Source organism: Zootoca vivipara, chromosome 5 (genome assembly GCF_965207765.1).
Source record: "Zootoca vivipara chromosome 5, rZooViv2.hap1.1, whole genome shotgun sequence".
Taxonomy (NCBI): domain Eukaryota; kingdom Metazoa; phylum Chordata; class Lepidosauria; order Squamata; family Lacertidae; genus Zootoca; species Zootoca vivipara.
Genome location: NC_142588.1, coordinates 61221523 through 61248666, shown reverse-complemented (window position 1 = coordinate 61248666; position 27144 = coordinate 61221523). Strand labels below are relative to the sequence as shown.

Sequence of the window (27144 nt, the reverse complement as noted above, 5' to 3'; positions counted from 1 at the left end):
AAGATGTTTGGTGGGAACCTCATTAAATGGCTCCCTGTCCTGATCATCTCCAGCTGTTGAGCTATTTGATGCTCTCCACATCGCTGTAGCATCCACCCACTATCCCCTGTTATGTAGCTTCCTGGAGAAAATCATTTGACTTTGCAATGAGAATTGGTATGGTAGCTCACCACTATAGAAAGCATTTCAAAGCACCACCTACCAGCCCTGCCCACAATGGCCCAAGCCAATCTTAGCTGCACATGCATTCTCAGCAGGAGTTTGTAGCTGCCTTCCAGCCATTGACCTGCTGCACTTTGCCATGCTTGCTAATACCAGTACACAGTGCTCTCTCTTTTTTTCCTTTTAAAAATTGTTTAGGGGTACTCTCATTTTGACTCAAGAAAAGCACCATTTTATAGTTCCAATCAGGAAAAATAAATACAGTAAATGGACAAAAGTATAAAGAACATGCATTACCCTGGGAAAGGAAATTGAGCCGCTATCGGAGGTGGTAACAACGAAACTGACCAATCACCGTGCTAGATTCCAACTCCTACTTCACACATGAAATGCTTGCATCCGTCTGAGACTCAGGAAACACTGTGACTGGAAATGAGGCCGCCATCGGGAGTAGCAACGGAATTGACGATTCACTATGCTATTCAATGGAACTGACGATTCACTGTGCTAGAGAAGAAACTAAAAAAATAACCCACACATTTTTAGTTTCTTCTCCCGTTAGATTCACAAAATATTTAGGGATATGTGTACCCCTGTTTCACCCCAGAAAAAAAAGCACTGGCAGTGGGGCTGGATTTTGGTTTGATGAGGCCGTAAGCTACTGAAGGTAATGATGCCCTTTATATGTCCAGCTGTCCTTTGTCAACAACAAATTGTTGCTGTTCTTTGTGTTGAATAAATGTTATGTGGTATATGGACCTAATAGGTATCAAAAGCCATTTGGACATAACAAAATATGTATTTTATCAAAGTAATTGTTGAACCGAAATACAATTAATAAGAGGTATATTATTAGTGAAATACAATTGAGAAGTATAATAATAGTGAAATAATTATTAAGCGCTAACTGTTGCTGTATGCAGGTTTTATTTTATTTGTTTTTTATCTTATATTTTGGAAATGTACATCTAGGGTTTTTTTTCTTTATTTTTTTTGGGCCCCAAGAGAGTGGGGCCCTAAGCTATAGCTTGTTTAGCTTATACATAAATCCGGCACTAACTGGCAGTACAACCCAAGGCACCTGACAATAGCACCAGGCAGTTAGGAACATCTAGGTCTGCAGGACCAGTCCCCCCCCCCCCCCGGAGAGTCAATATTTTGCAGTAAGAATTCAAATGCATACTAGAAATCTAGGTGTGCACAAATAAAGTGTTCTGTTATCCTGGTGCAACAAATGCATTTTAAGATATTGTAAGATATTCAAACGGCCCATCGGCAGTTCGAATCCCTGCGATGGGGTGAGCTCCCATTGCTCGGTCCCAGCTCCTGCCAACCTAGCAGTTCGAAAGCATGTCAAAGTGCAAGTAGATAAATAGGGACCGCTCCAAGCAGGTAGGTAAACGGCGTTTCCGTGCGCTGCTCTGGTTCGCCAGAAGCGGCTTTGTCATGCTGGCCACATGACCTGGAAGCTGTACACCGGCTCCCTTGGCCAATAACGCGAGATGAGCGCGCAACCCCAGAGTCAGTCACGACTGGATCTAATAGTCAGGGGTCCCTTTACCTTTACTTTTACTTTGTGCAGTGTGACTGGGAAATGCATGGAAAAGTGTAGGATGTACAAATGATTAAGGGGAAAACATATAAATACCCCATGAGCAAATCAGGATGAATGCACATTCTTATAACCTTCCAGCAAACAAATCAGAATGAATGCTCAGACAAGACAGGACATCGTTAAACCTAGTTTAATGTGTAAGCTATGTGCAAGCAAGTTTGGATGGAAGGTTATCTGGAGGGGCCTAAGGTCAAAATGAGACATCCTGGAATAATGCTAAGGTGAGGTGGAGAAGGGAGGGCAAGTGAGAGCTGCAGGGGCTGGAGTGTAGAAATGGAAAGCAAGCAGAATCTGGAAGACATTTAAAGTTGTAGGCCTGCTTACTTATGCTGCAAACATGGAGATGCATGCATGCAGATACACACACACATACACACTCTTCCTGAGATAGAGTGGAGGCGCGCCGGGGGGGGGGGGAAATAGATTCCATTTGCATGAAGCTAAAATCCAATGAGGTGACTCTACATTGTGAGGGCACATCATTTAGAAGCCTTGGAGAGGTGAACTGAGCTTGGAGAGGATGGGAGTCAGGCTCTTGCTGTTTGCTCCATTTTATTTATGCATTTTGATTGAACAGAAAGCATCTAATGTCTCTCTATCACCATAAAACACATGTAAAGACATAAAATATCACCACCCTGTACAGCAGTAGCTGATTTAGTGGCATCCTTTCCCTTCTTCTCTTAGGAGGGGCATGGAAATCAAGGTACACAACACACATATTAACAAGGAGGCTTGGCTCAGCCTGTGATCTGTCACTCCCAATCTCCCATCTCCAGTCAGGCTGTCCTCTGAAAAGAGAGAGAAGTAGCGGGGGGGGGGACACACCACTCAGATAGCTCCTCCATGTTTGCTCACTCCTAGAGCCAGGCTGTTTGTGTCTGGGATTGAATTACTTTTTTTGTATTAATGGCGGTGGTGGCGTCGATGAGAGTAAGTGATTTCTGAACATTTCACTTCTACCATTGGAATGCAGGGCAGCTCTGATTTGAAGTGATCAAAATGCAACAAAACCCTTCAAGCACAACCTGTGCCAGAACCCACCCGAAAAGCACATCAGCAAATAAAATCTTGGTGTGGTGGGAGAAACAAACCAAGATCCTTGGCGGAGGCGCGGGGGGGGGGGGCACGGCACTTCCAGATGACCTGTTTATTGAGCATTAAACATGATTTGTTTCTAGGGAGATTAGATGGACATTGACTATTTAACAAGCATTCATTTTGATTTGCTTGCAGGGGGGTTAATAATAATGCACCAGAGTGAGTGTTACACCACATTTCCTGGTGCATTTTCCTTACTGCAAAAATCTGATCTTTTGGGAAAGCCAGTTCATTGCGCAAGACCTCCCAATCATCTTTAAACGTTCAAACTTAAGTTTGTTGGCATGTTATTGAATCGCACCTGAAAAAAGTGGCAGTCTTTAAATTAAATATTCCAAAACATAACAACAAAAACAATTCATTCACATCCAATAAATAAAAGCAGTATTAATTCTCAATGGCATTAGTACCAGTGATCTGCAGAGGCCCGAGTGAACAAATAAATTTTCAGGAGGTGGTGAAAACTCAGGTGGGAGAATATTCCACAAGCTAGGTGCCACAACAACAAAACAGAAACTCTGTGCTCTAGCTACTCAGTCTGCTTTGGAATCTGAGTAGAGCAGATTCCCCTTCCATCCCTAGCATGGCAGGATTTTTGCTGACCCAGGCAAGCAGAAAGTGAGTTAAGCAAGGTTGCAAACTCTGGTTGGGGGAAGGGGCATGTGTCGTGCTTTTAGCCCTTTGCACTAAGCAAGAGTGCCAGCTTGGCCCTGCGACCATGGGTGCCCGGGGAGGTGGATGCCATGTAATGTGCATGTCCCTGGCATCAAATTTTGTGGGTGCCCACCCCCTTCTTGGGGAATTTTTATGGTTGCTCGGGCACCCAGGGCCTCAGGGAGCCAGCACCTATGGCATTAAGTCTGCTGAGTGTTTCTAACTGTGCTTGGTTAAACACACTTAGAAATCTGCTTAAGTTTCTAGCTGTATCCAACCAGACATACTTAAGAACCCTCTGCATACTTTCACGTTCCTAGCGCAAAGCCCCAGAGAGCAGCCTGTGTGTCTGGTGATGCTGAGGCATGGCTTGCTGGTGTGCCTCTGCCCTTGCTTGTGTCCAAACACCTGAGCATGCCTTTTTGCTCAGCAACGAGTCATCCCCAGAGCTTCAGCCACTTTAGTTATGATGATTGACTCCAGAAGGTCTGGAAATCAAATGTTGGGAGAAAAATGGGTAACAACATTTTGAATATAAAACAATCAAACTGATTTTGTGGCTGTATTGGGGGCAACCTAGCCAGGTGGGGTATAAATGATATAGTAGTAGTAGTAGTAGTAATAATAATAATAATAATAATAATAATAATAATAATAATGCATTGAGCCTTCTCAGTGGTTGCACCCTGTTTGTGATGTTCTCTCCCAAAAAACACAGTTACCCTTTCCTGCAACAAGCAAAAACATTTATATTTCCCCAGGCTTTAAAATATATTTTTTAAGAAACGCAATCAGATAGTATCCTTCTGGCTATCATTTGATGGAAACCACGGGAGGGGTGCTGGCATACAGTTTCTGCTTGTGGGCATCCCACATTGTGAAGACAGGATGCTGGACTAGTTGATACAGTAGGGCTCTTCTCCGGTCCGCGTGATTTATGTCCTTCATGTCCTTTCCCCACTGAATGAATACACATATTTTTTAAAATATTGTGTAGCGTAAAAGGATCTATTTCTATTTGTACTGTAAATTGTCCTGTGGTCCTTGGATGAAGGGTGGTATATAAATTCAACAAATCAACCAGCCAATCAATCAATCAACAATAATTTCTATAGAACTTTTTTTTTAAAAAAAAATGAAATCAACAAATGACAGCTATCCTATAAACTGTATAGCTTGTTAAAAGCCAGAGATATCATCTTGTGATCCTCAAATGCAAAGTGCCTTGTGTCCAGTAGTCCAAATGTAATTAAAATCATTAAAAAGAGAGAGAGAGAGAGAAAGAAGAGAAGAGACTTTGGATCCCAAGGGTTATTAGTGGGATTAAGATGGTCCCGGGCCAAGCCTCATCAGCGACAGCAGCAGCAGGTTCAGGAAATCTCTGGCTCTGGAGACTAGGATTAGACAAACCCTTCCGATTGTCTGGATATTAGGTAGCAGGCAAGTTCTGCCTTCATCATGTCGGGAAGCTCATGTGTTCTGTTTCTGTTAGGTGGAGTACATTCCTGCGATTTCCCGTTGATCGTAGGGACAAGAAGAATCTTTCAAAAAGGCACAGGAGGCCGCGAGGAAGCGCGCCGTAAACAAAAGCCGAACGCAGCTGAATATATTTAAATAGCTTCTCATTAGTTTAAAGTCAGGGGCTGCCGCTGTTGCGTGCAGCGCCCCGAATTAATGCTGCATCAGTGGAAGCAGGATCGCAGTGCTCCCGATCAGTCACTAGGGGCCGCTCTTCCCCTTCCTTCGGCGCGCTCGCTCTCTCCCTTGTCCCTCGCTCTCTCCCCTCGCAAAAGTTTTTCTAAAACTAACAATACCAGCGGAAGACAGCGCTCGCCGCTGATTGGCCAGGGGATTTTTGCAGGTTGGGTTCCTTGATTGGACAGGAGCTGCTGGGGGTGGGAAGAGTGTGGATGGTACGCGCGGGTGCGGGGGGGGGGAGGCGGGGAAGCCTCTCTTTCTCCCCCCCCTCCCTGCAGCCTCAGTGGCTGATCCAGTTCTCACTGTACACTTTACTACGGCTTGCAATGTGACACTAAAATATACACTCCCTCGCTCTCTCACGCACACCTCACACACACACACACACACGCATGCACCCAGACACTTGCACATACCTTCACACACACACACACACACACACACAGACACGCATGCACGCACGCACACACGGACCCACGCGGGCGACGGGGCTATAATCCGGAGTGGAGTTCTCTGTGTGCGTGTGTGTGAACGGATCTAGATCGGTCGCTGCATCTTCGTGTCTAGATCTCTCTGGTTTAAGCGAGCCCGTGGAGCAGCGGGAAGGGAACTAAGCGCGGCCCCCCGACGAGGAGCTATTTCTCCGCGGGTGCTCCCGCATCATGTTTGGCGCGCCCATGCCATTGGATTTTGTCGTGCTGTTCTGCTTGGCATCTGCGATCGCAGCGGTGGAAGGTAAAGTACCCCGGCTTCGGCGGCGGCGGGCGAGAAAACTTTTGGCGCTGGCTGCCTGGGGTCCGTTGGGGACGGCGGCGGCTTCTCGGGACGCGCCCGCGGGGCTCTGCCTCGCCCAGGCACCTTCTCCGGGAGGAAGGCAGGGCGGCGGGCGAGGGGGACTCCGGAGGAATTAGCGGGCAGTGGGGGGTGCTTCGCAGCCCCCGGCCTTCCCTCCTGCCTCCGTGGCGCGCAGAGCGAAGCCCTTGGCAGTCGAGCAGCCTGGCTCGGCCCCGGGAAGCGGGGAGCCCCCAAGGGCAGGTCCGCGGGGCAGTCTGGACTGCCGGAGACGAGGAAGGGTCCTCGCTACGCCCGCGAACGGGAGGTGCGCAAGCGGCTCGCTCTTGGGAGAAGGTGCGCATCTTGCGCCTATGCCTCGCCTCCTCGACGGGCGCTTCCCCACCCGATATTCGCGGAGCTTGTCGTTTGTGTGTGCGTGTGTGGCCGGGGGGATTGCAGAGGAGAACCGGGCGGGCATGCCTTGCCGATGGCTTTTGACGCGGAAGTAGCGCGGATGCTCCGCGCGCGCCCTTCCTTCGAGGCGTCGCTTACGCGGGAGTCCGCCCCGGCAGATCGCAGTATATAACCGAGCTATAAGATCGCAGGAGCAAAGAGGTCATTTGTGAACCGAAGACCCCGCGCTTATCCACCGTGGCTGGGCGTGTGTGTGTGTGTGGTGTACAAGCTGTCACAGCTCTCATTCCCCCACCCCTTGAATGAATCAAGCCATAAACCAAATCTTGGCTCCTGGAATCTGCTCTCTGCTGTCTATAGATCGTGGCTGGGAGTTTGTGTCACACTCTCATTCACACAAGGAACGAGCAAACCCTCGGTTTTGTAGAGCGAAGGGACACCCGCGAAAGAAACTTTCCCACTCCCACAAAGAAGGGGGGGGGAAGTGGCTCAGGGATTTCACCAACCTGGGGAGGGGAGGACATCCTTTGGTCTCCATCCTTTGGGGATGAGCAATTTGTGACCTTTTGCATCAAGCTGCCCCAATCTAGTTGGGAGTATCTGTATGAAGAGTCACTTCGGGGTCCACACAGGACAGTACTAGGAGAAGGAGGAGGAGGGTGTAGTGCTGTCAGTCATCCCCGCTAGGATGATGAATGACAAACGTGACCATTCAGAAGATGTTCAGCTGGTGCAATTAAATGGAACCATGAAACCGCTTTAGCTGCTCCCTGGATGCAACAGGGCAGTGCAACTTTGGAAACCTTGCGGTCTAAAATCCTTGCTTTCTTAAACGCCGGGAAGCCTGTTAGTCTTACGACGGGGACCATCTTCTATAAATAACACCGTGACTGTTTTCCTTTCTTAAAACTCCCCCAAGTCTCCTCTTTTTTTGTTGAGGGCTGCAGGGATCCACCTTTTAATCCCTGCCTTATCCATGATGTAATTGAGGGATGAGATTAGCCGGAAGAAAAGCACTGGCGATCTTTTCCTTGCCTTTTCAAAAGGCAAATTCCTTCTTGCACTGATCTTCTCCCAGCTGGTTGTCTTTGCAGGGTTTTCTCCTTTCTTTCTTTCTTTCTTTCTTTCTTTCTTTCTTTCTTTCTTTCTTTCTTTCTTTCTTTCTTTCTTTATTAAAAATGCTACGTTCAAGGGAGGATGCTGCTGACTGCTGTGTGTGTGTGTGTGTGTGTGTGTGTGTTGGGGTGGGGGCTCTGGACCTTGCTCCCTTCTTTACTGCTGACAATTAGAAGCTGCAGGAATGGGGGCGATTATAAGGAGACATAGCCCTTAAGGTTTAGCTTAGCAGCCCAGGCTTAACTATTTGTATTGATTTTGCTTGCCAAAAACGCAAAGCGAGAACGCTAATGATGGTTTACTGCAACATGCGTATTCAACATTTGGGGAGAGAATAAAAACTGTCTACTGAAGGAGATGAGATAATAGCTGCTTAATTTGTGCTACTTCTCTCACTTTTTTATTACTGTTTCGAATTTAGTGGACTAGAGAGGGCGAGGGGGTGTGTGTGAGAAGGCATGGCTAGTATGTGGCATAGCTCCTTAAAGACAGAGCCTGATTTACATGGCTGAAATTTCATTGGTATTATTTCATCTTTGACTTCTACAAGAGGTGGGAGAATGTTTTTGTGAGTAGGGTAGGTAGGGTTTGATTTATTTATTTATTTTAAAAACAACAGCAGCAGCAGCAACACCCACAAAGGAGATGCACAAAGGATCTGTTACATTTCATAATAGAAACCATCCTTTGCCTTTTGCCCTATGATCCTTTGAAACACTGTTTCTGTATCACTTTCCTCCCCATTATTTAGCTACCGTATGTTATTGCTGTTTTAGTTTTTTTGTTTTTCCAAATTCACACTTCTGGCTGCATTTTCAAAAGGCATAGAGTGAATTCACGAATAGCAGGTATTTCCAAGAGATTTCAAGACAGCCTCTTTAAAGTTGCAAATGCACCCTGTAAATCAAGTTGCTGTTCTGGCGGTAAAACAACCCCCAGCACCCTTGTTCCATTGTGCTATTTTGCCACACGTAAAGCTGGCCACAGCCTGGTCCTTGTGTTGCCTGCATCATGCGTGAACAACCTCTGCTTCAGTGCGAAATTCTGAAGGAGTGGTGGCTCATTTTCTTTTAACCCCCTCCTCTCTTTACCTTTTTTGTTTTTTTGTTCTGGAAATCTCAGGAGTGCACAGCTCAGCTAACCCCAGGGCAAACAGCTTTGCTTACCTAGCTAATTCCTAGTAACCACAGCGAGGAATGGCTTAAATCCCGGCAAAGCAAAAAAATGACAATGGCTGGGAGTGGCAGGGGCCGTGCTGCATGGTTTCACAATACCTGCACCGATACTTGGGATTTAGGTTGGTTCATGGATTATGGTATTGGCTGGAATGCTATTGTCAGGAGTGTGTGTGTGTGTGTGTGGGGGGGAGATCCTATGGTAGACAATGGGTGAGTGAATGCTAATGTGCACTATGGCAAGACAGCTTGTGGCAGAAGAGTGTCTGTTAAAGTTTGTAGAAAACACAGGAGCGGGGCGAGAGAAGCGTGACACTAAATATTAAGTTTTCAAGCCAGACTGTGATTTCAGGACTTGATACATTCAGACTATTGAAATTACTGGGGAATTCTCCAGAGGCATTGTGAACATTTTCCTATTTCCTTTTGCATATGGGATGGGGACATAGTTAAAGGTAAAGGGACCCCAGTTGTGACCGACTCTGGGTTTGCGCGCTCATCTCGCTCTATTGGCCGAGGGAGCCGGCGTATAGCTTCCAGGTCATGTGGCCAGCATGACAAAGCCGCTTCTGGCAAACCAGAGCAGCACATGGAAACACCGTTTACCTTCCCGCTGTAGCGGTTCCTATTTATCTACTTGCATTTTGACGTGCTTTCGAACTGCTAGGTTGGCAGGAGCTGGGACCAAGCAACGGGAGCTCACCCCATCACAGGGATTCGAACCGCCGACCTTCTGATCAGCAAGCCCTAGGCTCAGTGGTTTAACCACAGCGCCACCTGGGTCCCAAGTAGGGATGAGCAAATCCCCTTTAGCTTTTTGTTCCTGCTCTCATTGTTAAAGATTTTGGTATTGCCAGTGCTGTGTTGAAGTGAAATGAACCAGTTTTCCTTCAGCATGCAGTCTTTGGGGATCACGTATGAGTAGCTTAAAAGTCAAATTTTGTCAAAATGCAGTGATGATAGAACCACCGGCCCATTCCACACATGCATATAAAGCGCCTTGATTTCTCGACACTCATCTTCTGTACACTTGATGAATGGCAGCTGAATGTGTGAATGGACTCGAGTTGAAAAGTGTTTCGTTTACATATGTGTTGGGAGTGCTTGGTTGTGTCTGCATTTTGGAGCAGGATTATAAACACTATTGGCCTAGTTCCAGGATGTTCACTGCCAGTGGACACTACACTGATAGTTCTGAGCCCTAATGCTAAGAGGGCTTTTATTTCTAATGGTTGCTAACTTTATGTGGTGGCTAGAGGATGGTATTCCAGACAGGGTGCCTCCTTGTTAAAGTTTCAAAGGATAATCTGGGACTTCATAATAGCAGCTCAACTGCAGGCTGGGTGCCACAACCCAAAAGGCCCTGCCCCATGCACCCATCAGCTGCACCTCTCATATAAAGTATTTGCTTTCATGGACGAAGAGTGGGTGGGCAGATTCATGTGGGAAGATACTTTTTCCAGCCATCCTGGCCTCCAACTGTTCAGGGCAGAGATGGGGAACTTGTAACTCTCTTGTTGAGAGAGGACTGCGATGCCCATCATCTCTGATCATTGGCCATGCTTGTTGGGGTTGATGGGAGCTGGAGTCCAACAGCATTTGGGAGTGGTCCACTGATTCCCAATTCATAGTTTAAAACACTTTTAATTGTGCTATATAAAAAACAAGAACAGACCAGAAGCCAGTAAATACAATACAACTTAAGAGTCCCATACTCTTGTGAAAACTTGAACTGCAGCAGAGTAACTGGGGCTCTTTTTATAAAATTTACCAAAGGATACACAGGAATAGTTTCTGAACTCACAGACCTGTTTTTTGTATCCTGGAAACTTAACTGGAAATTCCTATTTGACATTTTTATTTCCATTTCCCCCCAATTGCATATTGCCTATATAGCTTCTTTTTTCTATAACGATACACTAACAGTATTTGATTTGACTGTGTAATATTTTCATTCTTGTAAACATTATAATTTAAAAAAGAAAATCTGAAAAAATTAACAATTAAAATTAACAAATAAAAACTTTATAATTTTTTTAAATAAAAAGCATTGCATTGAAAGTGACCAATAAGTTCTCTCTGTGGTGTTGGATCAGTGATAGCCCATTCTCACATGCAATCCACCCTTCTTGAAGTCATCAAATGATGAACATTCATGTATGAAGCTCATTGAAAGAACACTTATGGGAATGCTTTTATTAGGTATTTTAGACCAGGCTTTGGGAGCCTGTAGCCATCCAGATGTTGTTGGATTCACATCAGATGCAGCCAGAAATGAATTGCATCCAATGTGTTTAAAACATAAGCATAAAATAAAATACATTATAATAGCAACACATGCAGTTTATAAAAAATACACAAAGCTTTCCCTGGCAGCAACCCAAATCATGCCCAATGGCATTGTTCCAATTACTAAGAGGTTGGCAGGCACACCAGGTTCTGTGTGACATCACACAGTGTGAGGAGGCCCGATGGGCACGTTTGCGCCCTCTGAAAGGCCCAGCGGGGCTCGTTGTAACCTTGGGAGGACCCGCTGGACCCCACTGCAGCTGCAGAAGGGCTGACGGGGCCTGTCTGGCTGCAGAATATTGAGGAGGCCTGCCCCCCCGCCTCCCCAATAGATGGTGCATCTGTAGGTTGGCAAAACCCTCTACTGTCTAGTGAGCCCACCCCATTGCTGGTTACCTCCTCCTCAGAGATAAAATGTATTTTTGCTGTTGGGAAGGGGAGGGCTAGTTAGTGGCAAAGGAGACTGGCTTGTGGCAGGGGAAAAGATGAATCCTATTTTGAGTCAGCTCTAAATCTGAAGAGATCTAGGCCCAACTCAAAATTGTGTGAGGCTTTTCAAATGGAGAGTATGTACCTGTACCTGGATGTATGTACACACATACATAATTTTATTTGTATTCCGTCTTTCCACAGTTCAAACCATGCTCAGGGCAGCTTCCAACATGAAAAAATACATAACTACAACAATAACAAAAGAATAAATAAAACATTAAGACATACAAAACCAAACTGAACAATTTCTACGTAAATCACAACAAAATCTAAAGTAAAGATACAAAATACCAACAGCAAAAAACCCTGTCACCACCAACCCCCCCCCAAACAACACCGCAGTACTCTCACAGTTGCAATTATTCCCTCTTCATTTGCCTGCATTCATATAACTTTTTATACCCCAGTCCCTTTAACTGATTTGATAGGGTCACCCAATGAGTATATTTAAGTACATGTTAATTGGATGTATCATTTAGTAAAGGAAAAACAATGGCTTCAGTTCTCGAAACTGTATCCATTCCACTTCAAAAGCATGTCTAAAAGCAAACACAAGGCAGGATGGAAAGTTGGTTGATGGATGACTGAGTTTATTTGTGGAAAATTGAGGCCCTTTGTAACTGATGGTCTTATATCCTTGCATTCTCATTCACAGGTCTCCCTGCCATGAGCTAAAACCAGAGAACACCAGCAAGCAATGAGTTTTCCCTTCTTTGGGTTGCATTCAGAGAAATGCCGGTGGAAGTGGTTGGCAGAAGCTGATTTTCCCATCCTCTCCTTGCCCAAGGAACCCTCTCCAAAGGGTCAGACCATCTGCTGTGTGGCATGAGCTGAGGAATGAGGGCAGAGGAGGGAAGAGGGGATCCCCTTAGATCAGATGAAGGCATTTTCTGTGAGCTTCTGGAAGGAGGGGTATGGGATGGGAAAGCCAGCTTCACCCAGCTCCTTTCTCTGTGGTCTTTTTCTTGGATTCAGTCCCATGGCAGATGAAGACGTGCCACCCTTTCGGGTGACCTGCAGACACTAGTCACCTCAGCTCACTTGTAGCTCTTTCCTCAACAGGAAGAGAAAGGAATTGTTTACATGCATGGTCTCAAGTGTCTTACATTCTCCATTTTCCTTGTGCAAGAGCAAGGCAAGATGTGGTTTCCCCCCACTCCACATCCATGTATCTTGCTTCCCCTTCTGTGCTTCTTTGGGATTGCAGTGAATGAAAGGGCCAAGTTTTGTTGGCCAGGAGCCACTAGTTGCTGACCACTATCATCAAACTATAACATTGGAAGAGGCTTAGTGGTTCATCTCCAACCTCTAAGGTTTCTCAGACATAAGGCAGAGCCTGTGAGACATTTCCAGTTTCCTCTTGAAATCTTTCAACAAAGGAGATACCACAGTTGCCCTCGGTGTCTCGTTCTCTTATAAAGTAGTTGGAATCAGGCTACACAAGCAGAGCAAGGGCTTTGCACTTCACCACCCAGATTTGCAGGGGCCTTTGGTTTTCAGATATTGTATGATGTTTGCAGAGAAGCCTCTTCACCCTTCTGCCAAGTGGTTTTGGAACTCATCGAGGCGGAGGGGGCAGATGGATGAATCTTCAGTGACATCTGGGCTGTTCCTTTATAGCCAGGAGAAATAGGGGAGCAGCTGAGCATGAGTGAAGTCGTCAGACTCGCTTGGCTGCCATTGATTTCGGATAGAATTAGGCTCACAAATGGTGCTTTTGTCGAGTTAAAGGCACTTAAGATTATCGGAGGGTTCTGCGTTCCTGTGAACACGATTGCAGTTATATTTCTTATAATTTTGCACAGTCCCCCCCCCCAATTAAAATAGGAAGCACATTTCATTTTCATGTCCCCCCCTTCATGGTACACATATATTTTCTTGCTCAGCCTTTAGAACAATTAGCAAGTGTATCCCTTGCAAGCATGTGATGATAGCGCATTGGATGTTGTTCCTGGGGTATCCCACCTTGCCCTTGGTTTGGGTTCAGGAAGAGGGCAAGAAAGCACATCGAACAGGTGACAGTGGGAGAATTTATTAAGTAGAGGGATGAACGCCCAATGCGGTTCAAAGGTATATCTTCTTCAGAGGTGCACTAGCTTTCTGTGTTCTTCTGTGCCAGCAAAGGACTCTCCTAAATTTCAAACAGATGAAACTGATATTCTGAGACAGAAATGACACCTGTAGGCAATCCTATGCCCTCTTGTTCTCCATGGCTTTTCTAAAGACTCACAAATACTGGGCCAGTAGCTGCCTCCAGAAACTTAATCAGAGCCATTTAGTGCTGTCATTTGACTCACCTCTTGGCAATTGACTTGAGGTATGATGCAGAATTACTCCCAGAGCATTGCAGGACTAATTAGGATAGCTCAGCCCCTGACAGCAGGTAAACATGAGGGGCGAACATGTGGTTTGGTAAGCACCTGGTTTGGCAGGCAAGTGGGGTGTGGGTGTGGGGGTGTGGAGGAATGCCCACAAGGCATGGGCAGGATTCAGCCCAGGACACCTGCATAAAAATGCAGAGGCTCTAGAAAAAAGCTACTGCAGTTGAGCAGTTGCCTATAAACCAGTTAAGCAACTTTTGATCAAGCTCATGAGTTGACCTGAAATGAGTTTAGGCCAAATCCCCTGGTTTAGGGTTACAATTTGTAACTGGCTTTCTTGCTCTGTATCTTTTTTTATCAAGGGATTGTTTTTAACACAGTACTCAAGTCACAGTTCTTCTGATCGCAACTCAATGTTTTATGGCTTTTTCTTTACGGCACGTGCCACAGTTCATTTGTTTATGATCCAGAGTTATGTGGGAAAGGGAGGGGCTTCAAATAATTTCCAGAACCTTCTTTGTGCCTCCCTACACTGTCGAGTCCCTGTTAGGCTCTTGACAACTTTAATCATAACCTTCTGAAACTTGACAAAGAGGAACCTTATTATTTTTAGTCTATCGAGGAAATTACTTTGATAATAAAGCAATATCCTGGGAGAGATTTCCAATTGAAAGGGAGATTTTGGATGAAGTATGTCTGAGGTATGGTATAGCAATTTATTCCATCTGATTTGATTTGAAGCCAAATTGAGTGCCTCCCTCCAAGGTCCTATAAAGAAAACACCTTTTTATGACACCTATTTCATTCTTTTAAATCTTCCTAGACTCAGTTACGGCATTTTACTCAGTGAAGGATTTAGGGCTCTGTTTTAGAAAATCCTCTGCTTTACACATTTTTGTGTGTGCGCACACTAATTTCGATTTTGTGTGGTTATCCACACAGGCAAGAGTGAATAACCAAAGTGTGAGCTATCTTTTTTGCTTCAGCTTTACAGTGCCACTATAGTGGTGGGTCTGCCATTATTTAAATTCCAGCATCAACTGAGGGATTATACATTTGAATACTACCTTCCACTCAGAAAACCTAGCAAGTACACAGAAAAACTAGCATATCAGAGAAAGGGATTTTTCAGCAGTCTTTTCTGTCCTTGGCTAGTTTACTATGTTCAGGAAGAGGGGTTTGGGTTGTCCCCTCCTCCATGGGGGAGCATTCAGTCATCCAATTCCCCACCTGTAATCTAATATGGTTCAGTCCAATAAGAGCCATATAATGATTCTGTATCACATGTCGATCGGCTCCTCCTTCTTTAAGAGTGCTTTATATTAAATTATTGATTCTTGTTGTGCTCTCTGTGACACCGTGGAGAAAGTATTGATAGCAAGGCTCATTTATTTAGTACAGTCAAGATGAAATCATTTTCTATAGCAAAACAGTAGATGAATCTTCCACTAGAAGGCATGTCATCTAGCACTCCAAACTGTTCTTGTATCCTCTCCCCCCCCCCCATTCTACTTCTTTTTATAAAACAGGAGTGCCTGTTTGTGTAGCACTTGAGAATGGCAACAAAAGGCCAAACTGCATTTCCATTTTTATACCAAGAAGCAATTATCAGCATGTTGACTGATCTCGTGAGTGCTGGTCCCACTTGCTTCCAACACATGCTAATATTGGCTTGCCATATCTTGGGTGTCTGCAGGAATTTTTCCAAGAGGGGGAAGAGTAAATACTCAAAATAAACATACACCATGCATACAGTCATAGATACATAACAGTAGAGAAGAGAGCTACCATTTCTAGTAGATCTGGTGACGGTCTGGAGGTGGGCCTGAGTAGATGTAGCATTTGAGAAATTAATATTCAAGGTCTATCCCTCCATTGTTTCTCAATATGTAGACTTCATCTGTGGATGGACCTGGCAACTCAGAAAGTTTTCTACCTACATGTGAGCCCCCAGTTTTTCCCCCCAGGCTTCCTTCATTTCCTCCAGCTTTTAATTAATTGCACTCCAGTGAAGTTATATTCAACTTCACTGCCCCTGCATTTTCCTAAATAACTCGACACCAAGATAAAGAATACTGGACTACACTTCAGGATTCAAATGCACTACGCAGCGCCACACCCCGCTAAAAAATGGATATAATGACACCTGCGTTTCAGTGCAGGACTACTGTAACCCACATTTTCTTGGCCACAGCACTGCCCCCCCCCCCGCAGAATGGATATAATAATTATTGGTTTTATGGGTCTTTGCAATAGTAGAGTAGGCTTTTCTTTTAATGTTTACAAACTCAGGAGGGATGAAATGATATTTTAAAAATACAAAACAAATTCCTATCATGAACTCTGTTGCTACTTTCTGTTTATGGGCACTTTTTGCCAATCATAGAGTTGAACTAAAATCATGTCTACTTGAATTGTTTACTATTAGGCAGCAATCATTATCCCACTAGGGGGAAATAAAAGGCTTTAAAACTGTACCAAGAAGTTTCTTCTGTGGACAATGGATGCATCTCTATAGTTTTTGCCAAATTTCTAATCAGCTTTTTTAAATGTCAACCACAAGCCTGATTCTATTCATTTACTTAAAAATGCACACTGAAAGGGAGGAAGAGGTTTGCCTGTCCCCCCCCCCCCCTACATGGAAGTGCAACCTGTGTAGGAAAAATACTGGGCACGAATCAGCTGAGGAGCCGCATCAGTGGAAGCCCCGCACAAGGACTTTTACTTGCATAATGAGGCCCCCCCCATTGGCTCTGGTGGCATCAAGAACCCCCCCCAAAAAAAAGCTCTGCAGGGGCGGGAGATAGCTGAAATGCTTGCCCAGACAGAACATATGTAATAGTCATAGTGTGACATTGAATTCTATCCATTGTGTTTTAACTAGGTTGAGAGATCATTACATTCAATGAAAGCCTTATTAATTCACAATCAGAATTTGACCAGAACACCTCAATATTATTAATAATATTATTATTTGTTAGTATGGGCATTCCCCCAGACACCTTTAAAATTGCCTAACCTTCTCCATCCCAGTGCTTTGATCATAAAAAGGTGGCAAGGATGTTTCTTTTATTTTTAATGGAAATTCCTATTCCATTACAACTAAGCATTCCTCAGTTTTGTTTACTTTTTTGTCGTCCCCCCAAAAAACCAACCAGCCAAGAGTTACCAGGCCTCAGTGAATCAAAGCAGGTTGTAACATAAAGCATTAGTGTGATGTAAGGCAATTGAGATGGCTTCCGCCACTGTTTAATTATAGTCTCCCTTCCCTCTGCCTGAAACAAAGGGGAAAGAGCTATTTTAAAAAAGCCCACTCTGCCAGATGCTGAATACCTCCTGAAATGATAACACCCCCACTTCTTGCAAACTTCAGTAGGACTTGAATGTTTTCATTTCGCACATGTTTCTCAGCATGTAATCCCCAAGCCATCTAAGCACCAGCCAGAGGGTCTCCTTTCATTGTCGCACACAACTCTCAGCACGAGCCCCTCTGTGTTTGACTTGCTAATACCGGTATATGTATTATTGCACTTTGGAGCCAGTGGTGGGCAGCTCATTTATGGCCAACCCCCAAGTTAGCAAGACACAGAGGGAGCTGCTTAGCACAGCAATGGGTTTGAAGTAATTCCAAGGGGATCTCATATTGCAAATTCTAGGTGATACATCCAGTGCTTGAGCAAACAGCACAGCTGGGATCTTGAACAATTCCCTCTCTAAGAAAGCATCTGAATTGCTATTGTACACCAAGCCTGGGCTATTTATATTGTTTCCATTTCCAGCCTAACATCCTTGAGTATTTGTAGGGGGAGGGAGAATGCCAATTATTATTATGCACCCCTGGAATTTAGCTTGTGATTGCATTTCATTTGGAGGGGTGGGGAGGAAAGGAAGACAGAAGAGGCAAGGTTATTTCACCTGGTACTTGTGTGTGTATGGCACAAAGATTCACTCAAATGTAATGGTGCTAGTCTGTGCTCTGGTATTGAAGAGGAACAATGGCAAGGTGCTTTTCTAGGCTACAGATGACCCTGATGATTCATACTGTATAGTGTTATGAAATGCTGTAAAGATAGAGAAAGGGTTTTTGTTCCGACATTCAGATAACAAGACTCAGTTTGATGCAAGAACGACCTTGATGCAGCCATCCTTGAAACAGTGCAGTTAGTATTGCTATACATGACTGACATGGCAGGCTAATGCCAGCTCTGGTGCAGATATGCCCCATTCAGGCTCCTTTACTTGGCACTGCCTGAGTGAGGGCATCATCATTCCACCATACTTAATGCTGTAGGTGATATGGTCATCCTTTGGATCCTCATGTTCTCTCCCCTGCCCAAAAGATGAACGCTTTAACTGAAATGCCGAGTTACTTTTAAGCCTCAAATGGTAGCTGATAGTTGGGGTGTTAAGTGCTCTTTGGTACATACAATGAAATTTTGCACTTGGATACATGTGAGGGGAGTGCTGTAAGTTTGCATGACAGGTAAGTGTCTTTTGACAGAAGATGGACATAGTGCAGTTGGGTGAAAATGGCTGGAATGTAATAATGAGTCAACAGCTGCAGCAACATCCCAGAAAGTGGGAAAAAGCTGTTTGTAATAAATGCATATGCATTGTAATAAGATCCAGTTTGTGTGGACCTTGTAGCCTTTTCATCTACTCTGTCCATCTGTTCCACCTCTACTTAGCTCTGCATAGGTAGGATACTTGGATAGTTTGGTTGTCAATGCCCCAATATGGGAAGGATAGCTGGGTGTTTGTGTGAAGTGTGCAAAAGGTCTGGGTTGGTGGATGAATATGTGTCAGGGACTGGGCAGAGGAGGAATGGTGGAGACTGCCTCCCCATCCTTGCCCTTCTAGGGAGGAGGAAGAGGAAGACAGTATAGATTTACAACAGGGTTTGAGGGAGGTCACAGCTCAGAAGCAGTTGAGGGGGAAAGTTGTGAAATCATGGGAGAGCCAGAGCAGCAAATGGCTGACACATTGTCATTAGAAAGCATTCTGGACCCTCCATCTCCTAGAAGCAAGCAAGCCTTAAAAGTAGGAGAGCAAAGAGCTCAAAGACAGAGGGCACGTAGCAGCACCTGTAGAGGAGATGATGAGTATGACGAATGAAGAAGTGGGAGAGACTGGGGTGGGGTGGAGATTCACTCAGGACAACACCATTATCCAAGAGGCTGGGTTCTATAGCGTCTCTCTGTAAAGAATGAAATAAAAAAAGACTGCAAGAAACTTTTCCTTGTCTTTATACATCCCTGGGCAACCATCTGGGAGTCGCTGGCAGCATCCTGACAATACTGGTATTGTTGCAGATGAATCCATAGGCTGAATGTATCGGAAGGATATAGTGTTAAGAGCATAGGTACATAAAAAAAGCCTGCTGGAGCATGCCAGTAGCCCATCTCACCCAGCTTCCTGTTCTTGCAGTGGCCAACCTGTGGGAAGTCCAAAAGCAGAACCTGAGCCCAACAACTCTCTTCCCTCTGGCAGCTGGTACTCAGAAGCATATTGCCCCAACAGTGGCGGTAGAATATAGCCATGGTGGTTGGTAACCATACATAGCCGTATCTTTCATGAAGTTTCCTAATCCTCTTTCCTAATCCTCTTTTAAAGCCACCCAAGTTGGTGGCCATCACTACTTAAGATGGTTGGACAACCTGAATAATTACAAGCTCACAGTGTAGTTTTCATCTTTCAGTGAAATAAACCTGAGCAGGCATGAAACATATCCTGCCCATGGGCAAGCGGTCCTATATCCTTTCAAATAAGAAGTTTCATTCCCCTATAGAATGCGGCGTCTGTTTCTGATTGAGGCAAGACCCATCAGCCCACCAAAGCGGAATAAACAGGCACCCTACCCTGCTTGCCAAGTAAACTTTGGTAACTCCCAGCCATGACTGATTGCAACTTTCAGCACAAGCCAATTTTCCAAGAATACACATAATGAGAAATAGTAAGAAAAATTGGACAAGCATGAAAGGACCTAGCCTTTTTATTTTATATTTATGAATTATTAAGGAGCACTGGATCGAGATTAACATTCTTTGTTCAATATTTATTACAGTTTCATTCTCCTGGAAGTGGGAACACTGTGGGTTCTGATAGATAGGCCCTGCATTTGCATGATAGTTAATTCAAATATCATCCTATCCTGGGCGAGAAGCTAATTTGTAATTTCCTATAAAGTATTGCTACTTTATGAATACAATATGTAATGATACACTTGAGTCTTCCATGCTCCCCTCCGTTCCCCACGTTAAAAAAAAAAACTTGGGAAAAATTCAAGTTCTTTTTTTCTTTTTCTTTTTCTTTTTCTACATTGGATCAATTTGGAAAGTGTCCACTAGCTCTACCTTTACATTTTAACAAAACTCTGTGAAGCACATGGACCAATCCCCACCCCCTTTGTTGGAATGTTTCCACATCCCTGGAATATGTTTATTCAAGATGGGTGGATAACAGCAGCCTTATTTTTCTGGTTGTAAAAGCCACAATCTAGTAGGTGGTGGGATGTCTCTCTACTGTTCTGCAAACAATATTGCCCATGTTTAGCCAATGGCTGGAATTTAAGCTTGGTAGGGGTTCTGATCCCAATCTTTTTGCTTATTGGATGCTTTCCCCCAACTGGTTAGCATCCTTCCGACAAAAGCAGAAAACTAAACATGTGTGATGGCTTGAGTGTATGATAAATATTTCACTTCTAGAACACCTGGGATTCTGCTTACAATTTTCACTAACACTACTAGGTATGATTTTGTGCCTGGATCCAATGCTGATGCAATAGTCAGCACATTAATGCAGACTGCACCACACAGAAAGTGCTGCATTGGCACTTGGGTCCACTCTGGCCTCCTAAGCTGGCTAAAGACATTTCACCAACTGAGACATGCTGTGCCACCAAACGGTGCCCTTTTGCTGCCTTCTCCTCACCCAATCCTGTGGTTCTTCCCCAATGGTGCAGAGCCATCTCAGCCTACAATTCATTGTTCTGAGGAAGGAAGGTACATTATGCCATAGCATATTTCCTCAGAGAAAGGCAATGTAGGGGTGAGATGGCCACAAACTCCACTGTGGGTGCACGGTCACATTAGTGTGGTAGCAAACATTATTTAAAGTTTATTGGCAAACTGTTAAACAGTTTGGCTGCTGCAGTGAAATGATGGCAGTATTCCTACAGCTCTCTAGAGTGGGGCCATCTTACCCACAATGCTTCACTCTGTGGATGGAAGTGGCAACACAGAGAACTGTTCTGAGAGCCTTTTGACGCAGGACAAGACCTTAAGTCATTTTAAAAAATTGAATTATTATGCAAATACAAACAAAATAATGAATACAAACATTTCAACTGAATACACAAAGAAAGAAAAAAAGGAAAAAAGGAAAAGAAAAAGAAAAACAGAACAAATGCAAACAGTAAAAAACATAAGTATAATACAAGATAACTATAATAGTCATCCTAGAATGTCACTTCTCTATCTGAATACTGACCCTTCCGGGGTGAATCTCTTTCTATTATACTTTGGTTTTTTATTTTGACTTCTGTCGACCTCACAGTGGTTCATTTCCTAGAACTAGTACCATTTCTCTGTGTTTCAATATATTCCTTATCTTGGTATATGGAGACATTTTCTCACTTACGGGTTTATTCTAAACACAACCAAACATTGGCTGTTGAACCTTGACTCAATAGGTAGGTATTTAGACAATCCCATTACAGTGGTACCTTGGTTTATGAACACAATTGGTTCCGGAAGTCTGTTCATAAACTGAAGCATTCATAAACTGAAGCGAACTTCCCATTGAAAGTAATGGAAAGTGGATTGATCTGTTCCAGGCAGTCCGCGGAGTACTTAAACTGAAGCGTTCATAAACTGAAGCGAACTTTCACATTGAAAGTAATGGAAAGTGGATTAATCTGTTCCAGACGGGTCCACGGAGTACTCAACCTGAAGCGTACTTAACCCGAAGCATGGGTGTAATTGGTTCCGGAAGTCTGTTCATAAACTGAAGCGTTCATAAACTGAAGCGAACTTTCCCATTGAAAGAAATGGAAAGTGAATTAATCCGTTCCAGATGGGTCCGCGGCGTTCGTAAACTGAAAATTCATAAACCAAGGTGTTCATAAACTGAGGTTCCACTGTACATACTTCTGGATTATTTTATTTGACTTGTTCCTTAAGGCCTCAGTCAACTTAGCTAGTTCCAAGTACTCGCTCAATTTTTGTAGCCATTCTTCTTTATTTGGCTTAAGTCATCTTTAGAACCTGAAAGTTACCACATCACCCATCTCTTCCCAAACATGGTGCCCACAGCAGAATGTTAGCAAGATGGTTCAGTGTACATACTGTTTTACCCCTCGGCTGATGCACGAGGGGACAGTTCCAGCATTTACCTCAGCCTGGGTGCAGACCTACTTCTTGGCAGTAGTTAGAATTCAAGGTAAGTGAGAATACATCAAAGTGTATCTCATGGGAGTGGAGAATATAATGTTTGTGCACGAGCCCCCTGGAAAGACCAACCATCTTTCGAAAGAAAAAAAATAAAAGGAGAAAAAGACTCACTCCACTGAATTCACCATATTTTGGCATGCTGCTATCAGATGCTTGTGAAACGAGGTGTGGCGTCTGGCTGCTGCTGTGGAAGGTTACTGCTGAGGGTTTTCTGAAGTGCTGCTGAGACCTGTAGCTCTCGGCTTCTTATGGCTCCGAAGGCCTGTTTTGCTGAAAGTAATATAATATTCATGGGAGTCTTGAGGCGAAATCTCTGTGCATCATAATGAAAACATGCCAGTTAGTGTCAATTTGCGCCTGCCAATAAAACACAAAGAGAAAAGCATCTGTTCAGCTGAAGAAAGGATTAATGATAAACAAAATTGTTATCCTTGCCTTGAATAATTGAACAAGAGGACCACTGAATATTTCATTTTGATAATATTTTGTTAGCAGGATCCTCAACCTTCTTTTCAAATGCAGGATCATCTGTACAGGGAACGGGGTGTGGAGGTGGGGGAGAAAAAATCATGAAAGAAGATAATTTGTTATAGCCTACCACGGCTTTTTATTAATCAGTTGTTAGCTAAAATTGGTTAATGAGCTGAGCTCAATTAAGAAGCACACAGTGAAACTCGATGTGGCTAAATAATTATAGCTTTTGTCTACTAAGCTGGTAAACCCCAGGTGACCCAATTATTATGAGAATTCATGTGCTCTTGTCCTATTTTTAATAATTTGGGTGAGAAAAAACTCTTTAGTTAAAAAGTATCTGAGTGGGTGGTTATTTTTTGATAATAGAATATAGAGACCTGGAATTCCTCTTTGTGAGATCCTTATTTGGAGATTACCCTCCTCCTCCTCCTCCTCTCACCCAAGCACTCAAGAGTCCTGGCACTAACTACTGGAAAAAATAAAATGGCAGGAACCACATACTATTTGGGTGAATTATGCTGGGGAATAAATTGTGGGTTTTGGCAGAAATAGCAGATAAATATTTTATTTGGCTGCTTGTACAGGTTTCAGCCAACTCACCAAAGACACTGGGTAGCAGAAAGTGTGTCTGCTAGTGAGAATGGCAGAGTACATGGTTTGTTTATGTAAGGTCTTAGATTCAGTCCCTACAACTCTCTAAAAAACCTTGAGGACCATGACTGGGAAAGAAGGTGCTGGTCCTACCATTAGACAGAGTGAGGAAGCCTCCACCTCAGGCAGCTGATTTTGGATGTTGTGAAAGGGCAGTTCATTGCTTTGATACTTTTTACTCCTCAGGGGAGACGTTTGTGGAATTTTCTGCATCAAACACCAAATTAACTTGGTCAGCCTTGGGTACTTTGCTTTTTCGCTAGATGAAGGTGGGGGATCACCATTTGTTGTTCCAGCTCAGGCAGCAAAATGTCCTGTGCAGGCCCTGACTGTGGCCTTCAGGAGTGTCCCTAAATTTCGCATGCTCCCTTCTTCCTCTTGCACTTCCCCTTGAATACTTCAATTCCCTCCCTGGGTCAGACAATATATAATTTATTATGCTCAATTGAAATAAACCATGGTCTGTGCAAATTGTAGTTTGTCTCCAAAACAAAACCGGAAACATAATTGGTTGGGTGGCAAACCATGAGTTGCCTGATTTCAATGCAATGATAATTATGGTTTGTTCAAACCAGGGAAGGGAATGGGTTAAATCAGAGAAGAGGAGAAAATATTTGAGTTGGAGGCACATTCATGAAAATAAAACCATGGGTTGGTTGTTAGGTGTAAACCGAGCTCTTCAGAGCAGATAAGTCTGTGTTAAATGCGGGTTTCCGTATTTAAAACTCTGAATACACATGCTTAACAAAAATTCTAAGGCAGGGATAGCCAACATGGGTTCCTTCCAGATGTTGTTGAATTCCAACTCCCATCAACCCCAGCCAGCACTTCTGCTTTTGATTAATTGCCATTTGCTGTGCCATCCAGACTTGGAAGGGTATTCGACATTAACTATGGTTTATCCAAACAAACTAGCTTCAGAAATTAGAGATTGAAATAGGATGGTTTTAAACTAACCATAGTTAATGTTTCAGACTGGGTGACATGGGAAGCCATGGTTCACCAAAATCAGAAGTGAGAGGTTCTGGACTCCCCTTTGCTACCGTGCCACAGGAGGATAAGGTCACAAGGAGTGACAAGTCTGAAGCTCTCTGCAATCCATTCCTGTTGGTGCGGCTCACACTAAACCATGGTTTAGCATCCCTACAAACAGGGAGCACATGAGCTTTCAAGCATTTCACACCTGAAAAAGAGCTCTGCAAAACTTGAAAGCCTGCACATTTGCCCTACCTGCCCTTAGTTAATACATAGCATGTCCATCCTTACTTTGAATCCTCCTTGGAAGAGGAAGAACAATGTGGGAATCTTGGTACACTGCCAGCAAAAATCCGTATGAAGTTCTGCAGCCAACTCCATTCCCAAGAACCAAAATAATTTTTCTTCAGTGAGCAGAAGTGTCATTCTTAATATGTGTGCTACTTTGAAGACAGGTGGAGAGCTAAAAAAAGTGTGAAGGGAGGGGATGAGGAACAGTTTCAGATAATGACAGTAATTTGTTTATCTTCTTTGACAATCATACCCCTAATAAGCAGGTGGCTTCCTTTCAAGGATTTTGCAGCGATAGAGAAAAGAGAGAGTATTAAATTTATTTTGCTCCCCCACCTCCTCATTGCAAAACTGAATGCCAAATGGATAGGGAGTAACTCCTGCTTCAGTTGTCTGTTAACTAGCACCACACATATAGTGTTTAATATCTGAATTACATCCAGGTGTTATTTCTGACATTTTATGAAGTCAGGTAGACTGCAACATATAGCTAAAATGAGGGTGTTGGGAGTTTGAAAGTGAGGTCAGGGTTACTAGGCCACAATGGAGAAAAACTATTCTGACTTTCTTTTTTACAGTCCAGCAGCTGCAAAAGAGCATGCACTATTCCCCAAATAAGTGCTTTTCAGATGCATCCTTGCATACCTAGTGACAGGAAAAACAATTTTCTTTCCAGCTTTAAGTATGTGACATTTAGGGGTCCGTGGATACTTCTGGCTTCCTACCAGGGGACATCCTTTCTGCTTTGCATCATGCGGTTCCTCATTTCCATTCATTCCTGTTCTCTCTAAACTTTTCACTCTGTTTTTACAGAAGATTTTTCTTTACTGTTATGCCTCTCTCTGGGCTTGTTTTTGTTCTGCTGCACATTCCATCTTTTAGACAGTGGCTGGAGTGGAAGACAATATCCCAGGTCAGGATGTACCAGCCAGCTTGTAAAACGGCACAAGGCTTTTCCAGTTACAATCAAGTAGGGGATTCAGCCCATTTTTCATAAATCTTTAGCACTACATTTCAAGGAACATTTACTTCTTGTTCTAGTTTTAGAGCCACATTGTGTTGTGAATGTCCATGGGTAATTCAAGACCCAGTAGCATATACATGCTGTTACTTGCAATCAAATTATGCATACATATTTTTCAGACGGAATCAAATTTATCATCTGGTTCCCCACTAAACCAAGCTTTTCATGAGCTCCTACAGAGATTTTCTGTTACTTGAGATCATCCAACATCACTTGAGTCAAATCTTCTGACTCATTCTTTACCTCTTATTTTGGTTCACATGGTAAGCAGACGATAGGTGAAGAATGAGTCAAGATGTCAGCTTAAAAGAACAGTACATATCACTGCATATCCTTGCACAGTTATGTGTGTCTGTGTGCACCAACTACGGGAGTGGAAAAATCTGAATAATTCCCATTGCATTTCCAAAGCCGCGTCTGCCTTTATCTAGGTGAATGTAGGGTGAGGACCATCTAGTTATACCACCATTTTTTTTCCTCTCCTGGCTTTAAAAACATCTAAGGATGTTTTCAGGTTTAGAAAGGAACACAGAATTGCATGTAACTGTTCTTTGGCCCTGAGCTAACATATTCACAGCATTATTCATGACACCAGGAGAATCCCAATACAAATGTCTACCTTCTCTTGTCCTGATCATGTGCCCACAGAACAAGAGGAGTTCCTGCCAACTGAAGTCAGTCATTCCATCAAGGTAACAAATATGGCTGGAGTTTCAGCACCTTGGACAGCTCCAAGCAGACAATTTGCTCCAACCAGGGGCTTCTCCACACTTTTCTCTTCTTTCCAGGCATTGTCCGTGATTTAAAGCTCTATGTCTGAGCACCAGCGTTAGAAACTGAGATATGAAGCCTAGGAGCTAAATGGCACCTTAAACCTAGGTCTTGGGCACAACAACGTAATCTCTAGCACACTTATTTTATATAACAAGACTACAAAGCTGAAAATGAATGAACTGCAGCTAAAATCTTACATTCGTTTTTCACATGTCCTTCCCCTGCCCACCCCCCTAATATTCTTAAGAGGGTCTCTTCTCCGGTCTTCAGAGAGTAGCTGGCTTGAAGTTGGGAGGCAGAAAAAGGTCCCCCTTTCCTTCCACTCTGCAGTTTTAATCTGAAATCTTAGGCGCAGAATTGTTCCCAGAGCCCAGAAATTGCTTGCACTAATGAAATGCCCTGTTGCAAAATGCGCCTAGAACCTGGGATCATTTGCATGCAAAGCAGATGCTCTACCACTGAGCTGTGCTCTACCTCTGAGTCCTTCTCAGGTCAAATCGGATTTAGCAGAGCCTAATGTTTCTACTATGTGCTTCTGGTAGATATGAAGGCCTGGAAGATATATTCATGAGCAGCTTAGCTAAGTCCTCTGTTCTGGCCCCGTCTCCTAGTCTAATCTTGCATATACCATCGTCTTCCTTGGGTTCAGTTAGCCATGGATTCATCTTGCATCACACCTGTGTGGGACAACAGG

General features: G+C 43.9%; 1 protein-coding gene across 3 annotated transcripts in view; it reads left to right on the top strand.

Annotated features, from left to right (window-relative positions):
• Positions 1–4268: 4268 nt before the first annotated feature.
• The window catches only part of EPHB1 (EPH receptor B1), a 348341-nt gene continuing 325465 nt past the window's right edge, over positions 4269–27144 (top strand). For all 3 annotated transcript variants that reach the window (XM_060274588.2, XM_088670750.1, XM_060274587.2), the window contains exon 1: positions 4269–5965. In XM_060274588.2, coding sequence (XP_060130571.1) covers positions 5893–5965 — 73 coding nt within the window. In that variant the 5' untranslated portion in view covers positions 4269–5892. The remainder of the gene's footprint in view (positions 5966–27144) is intronic.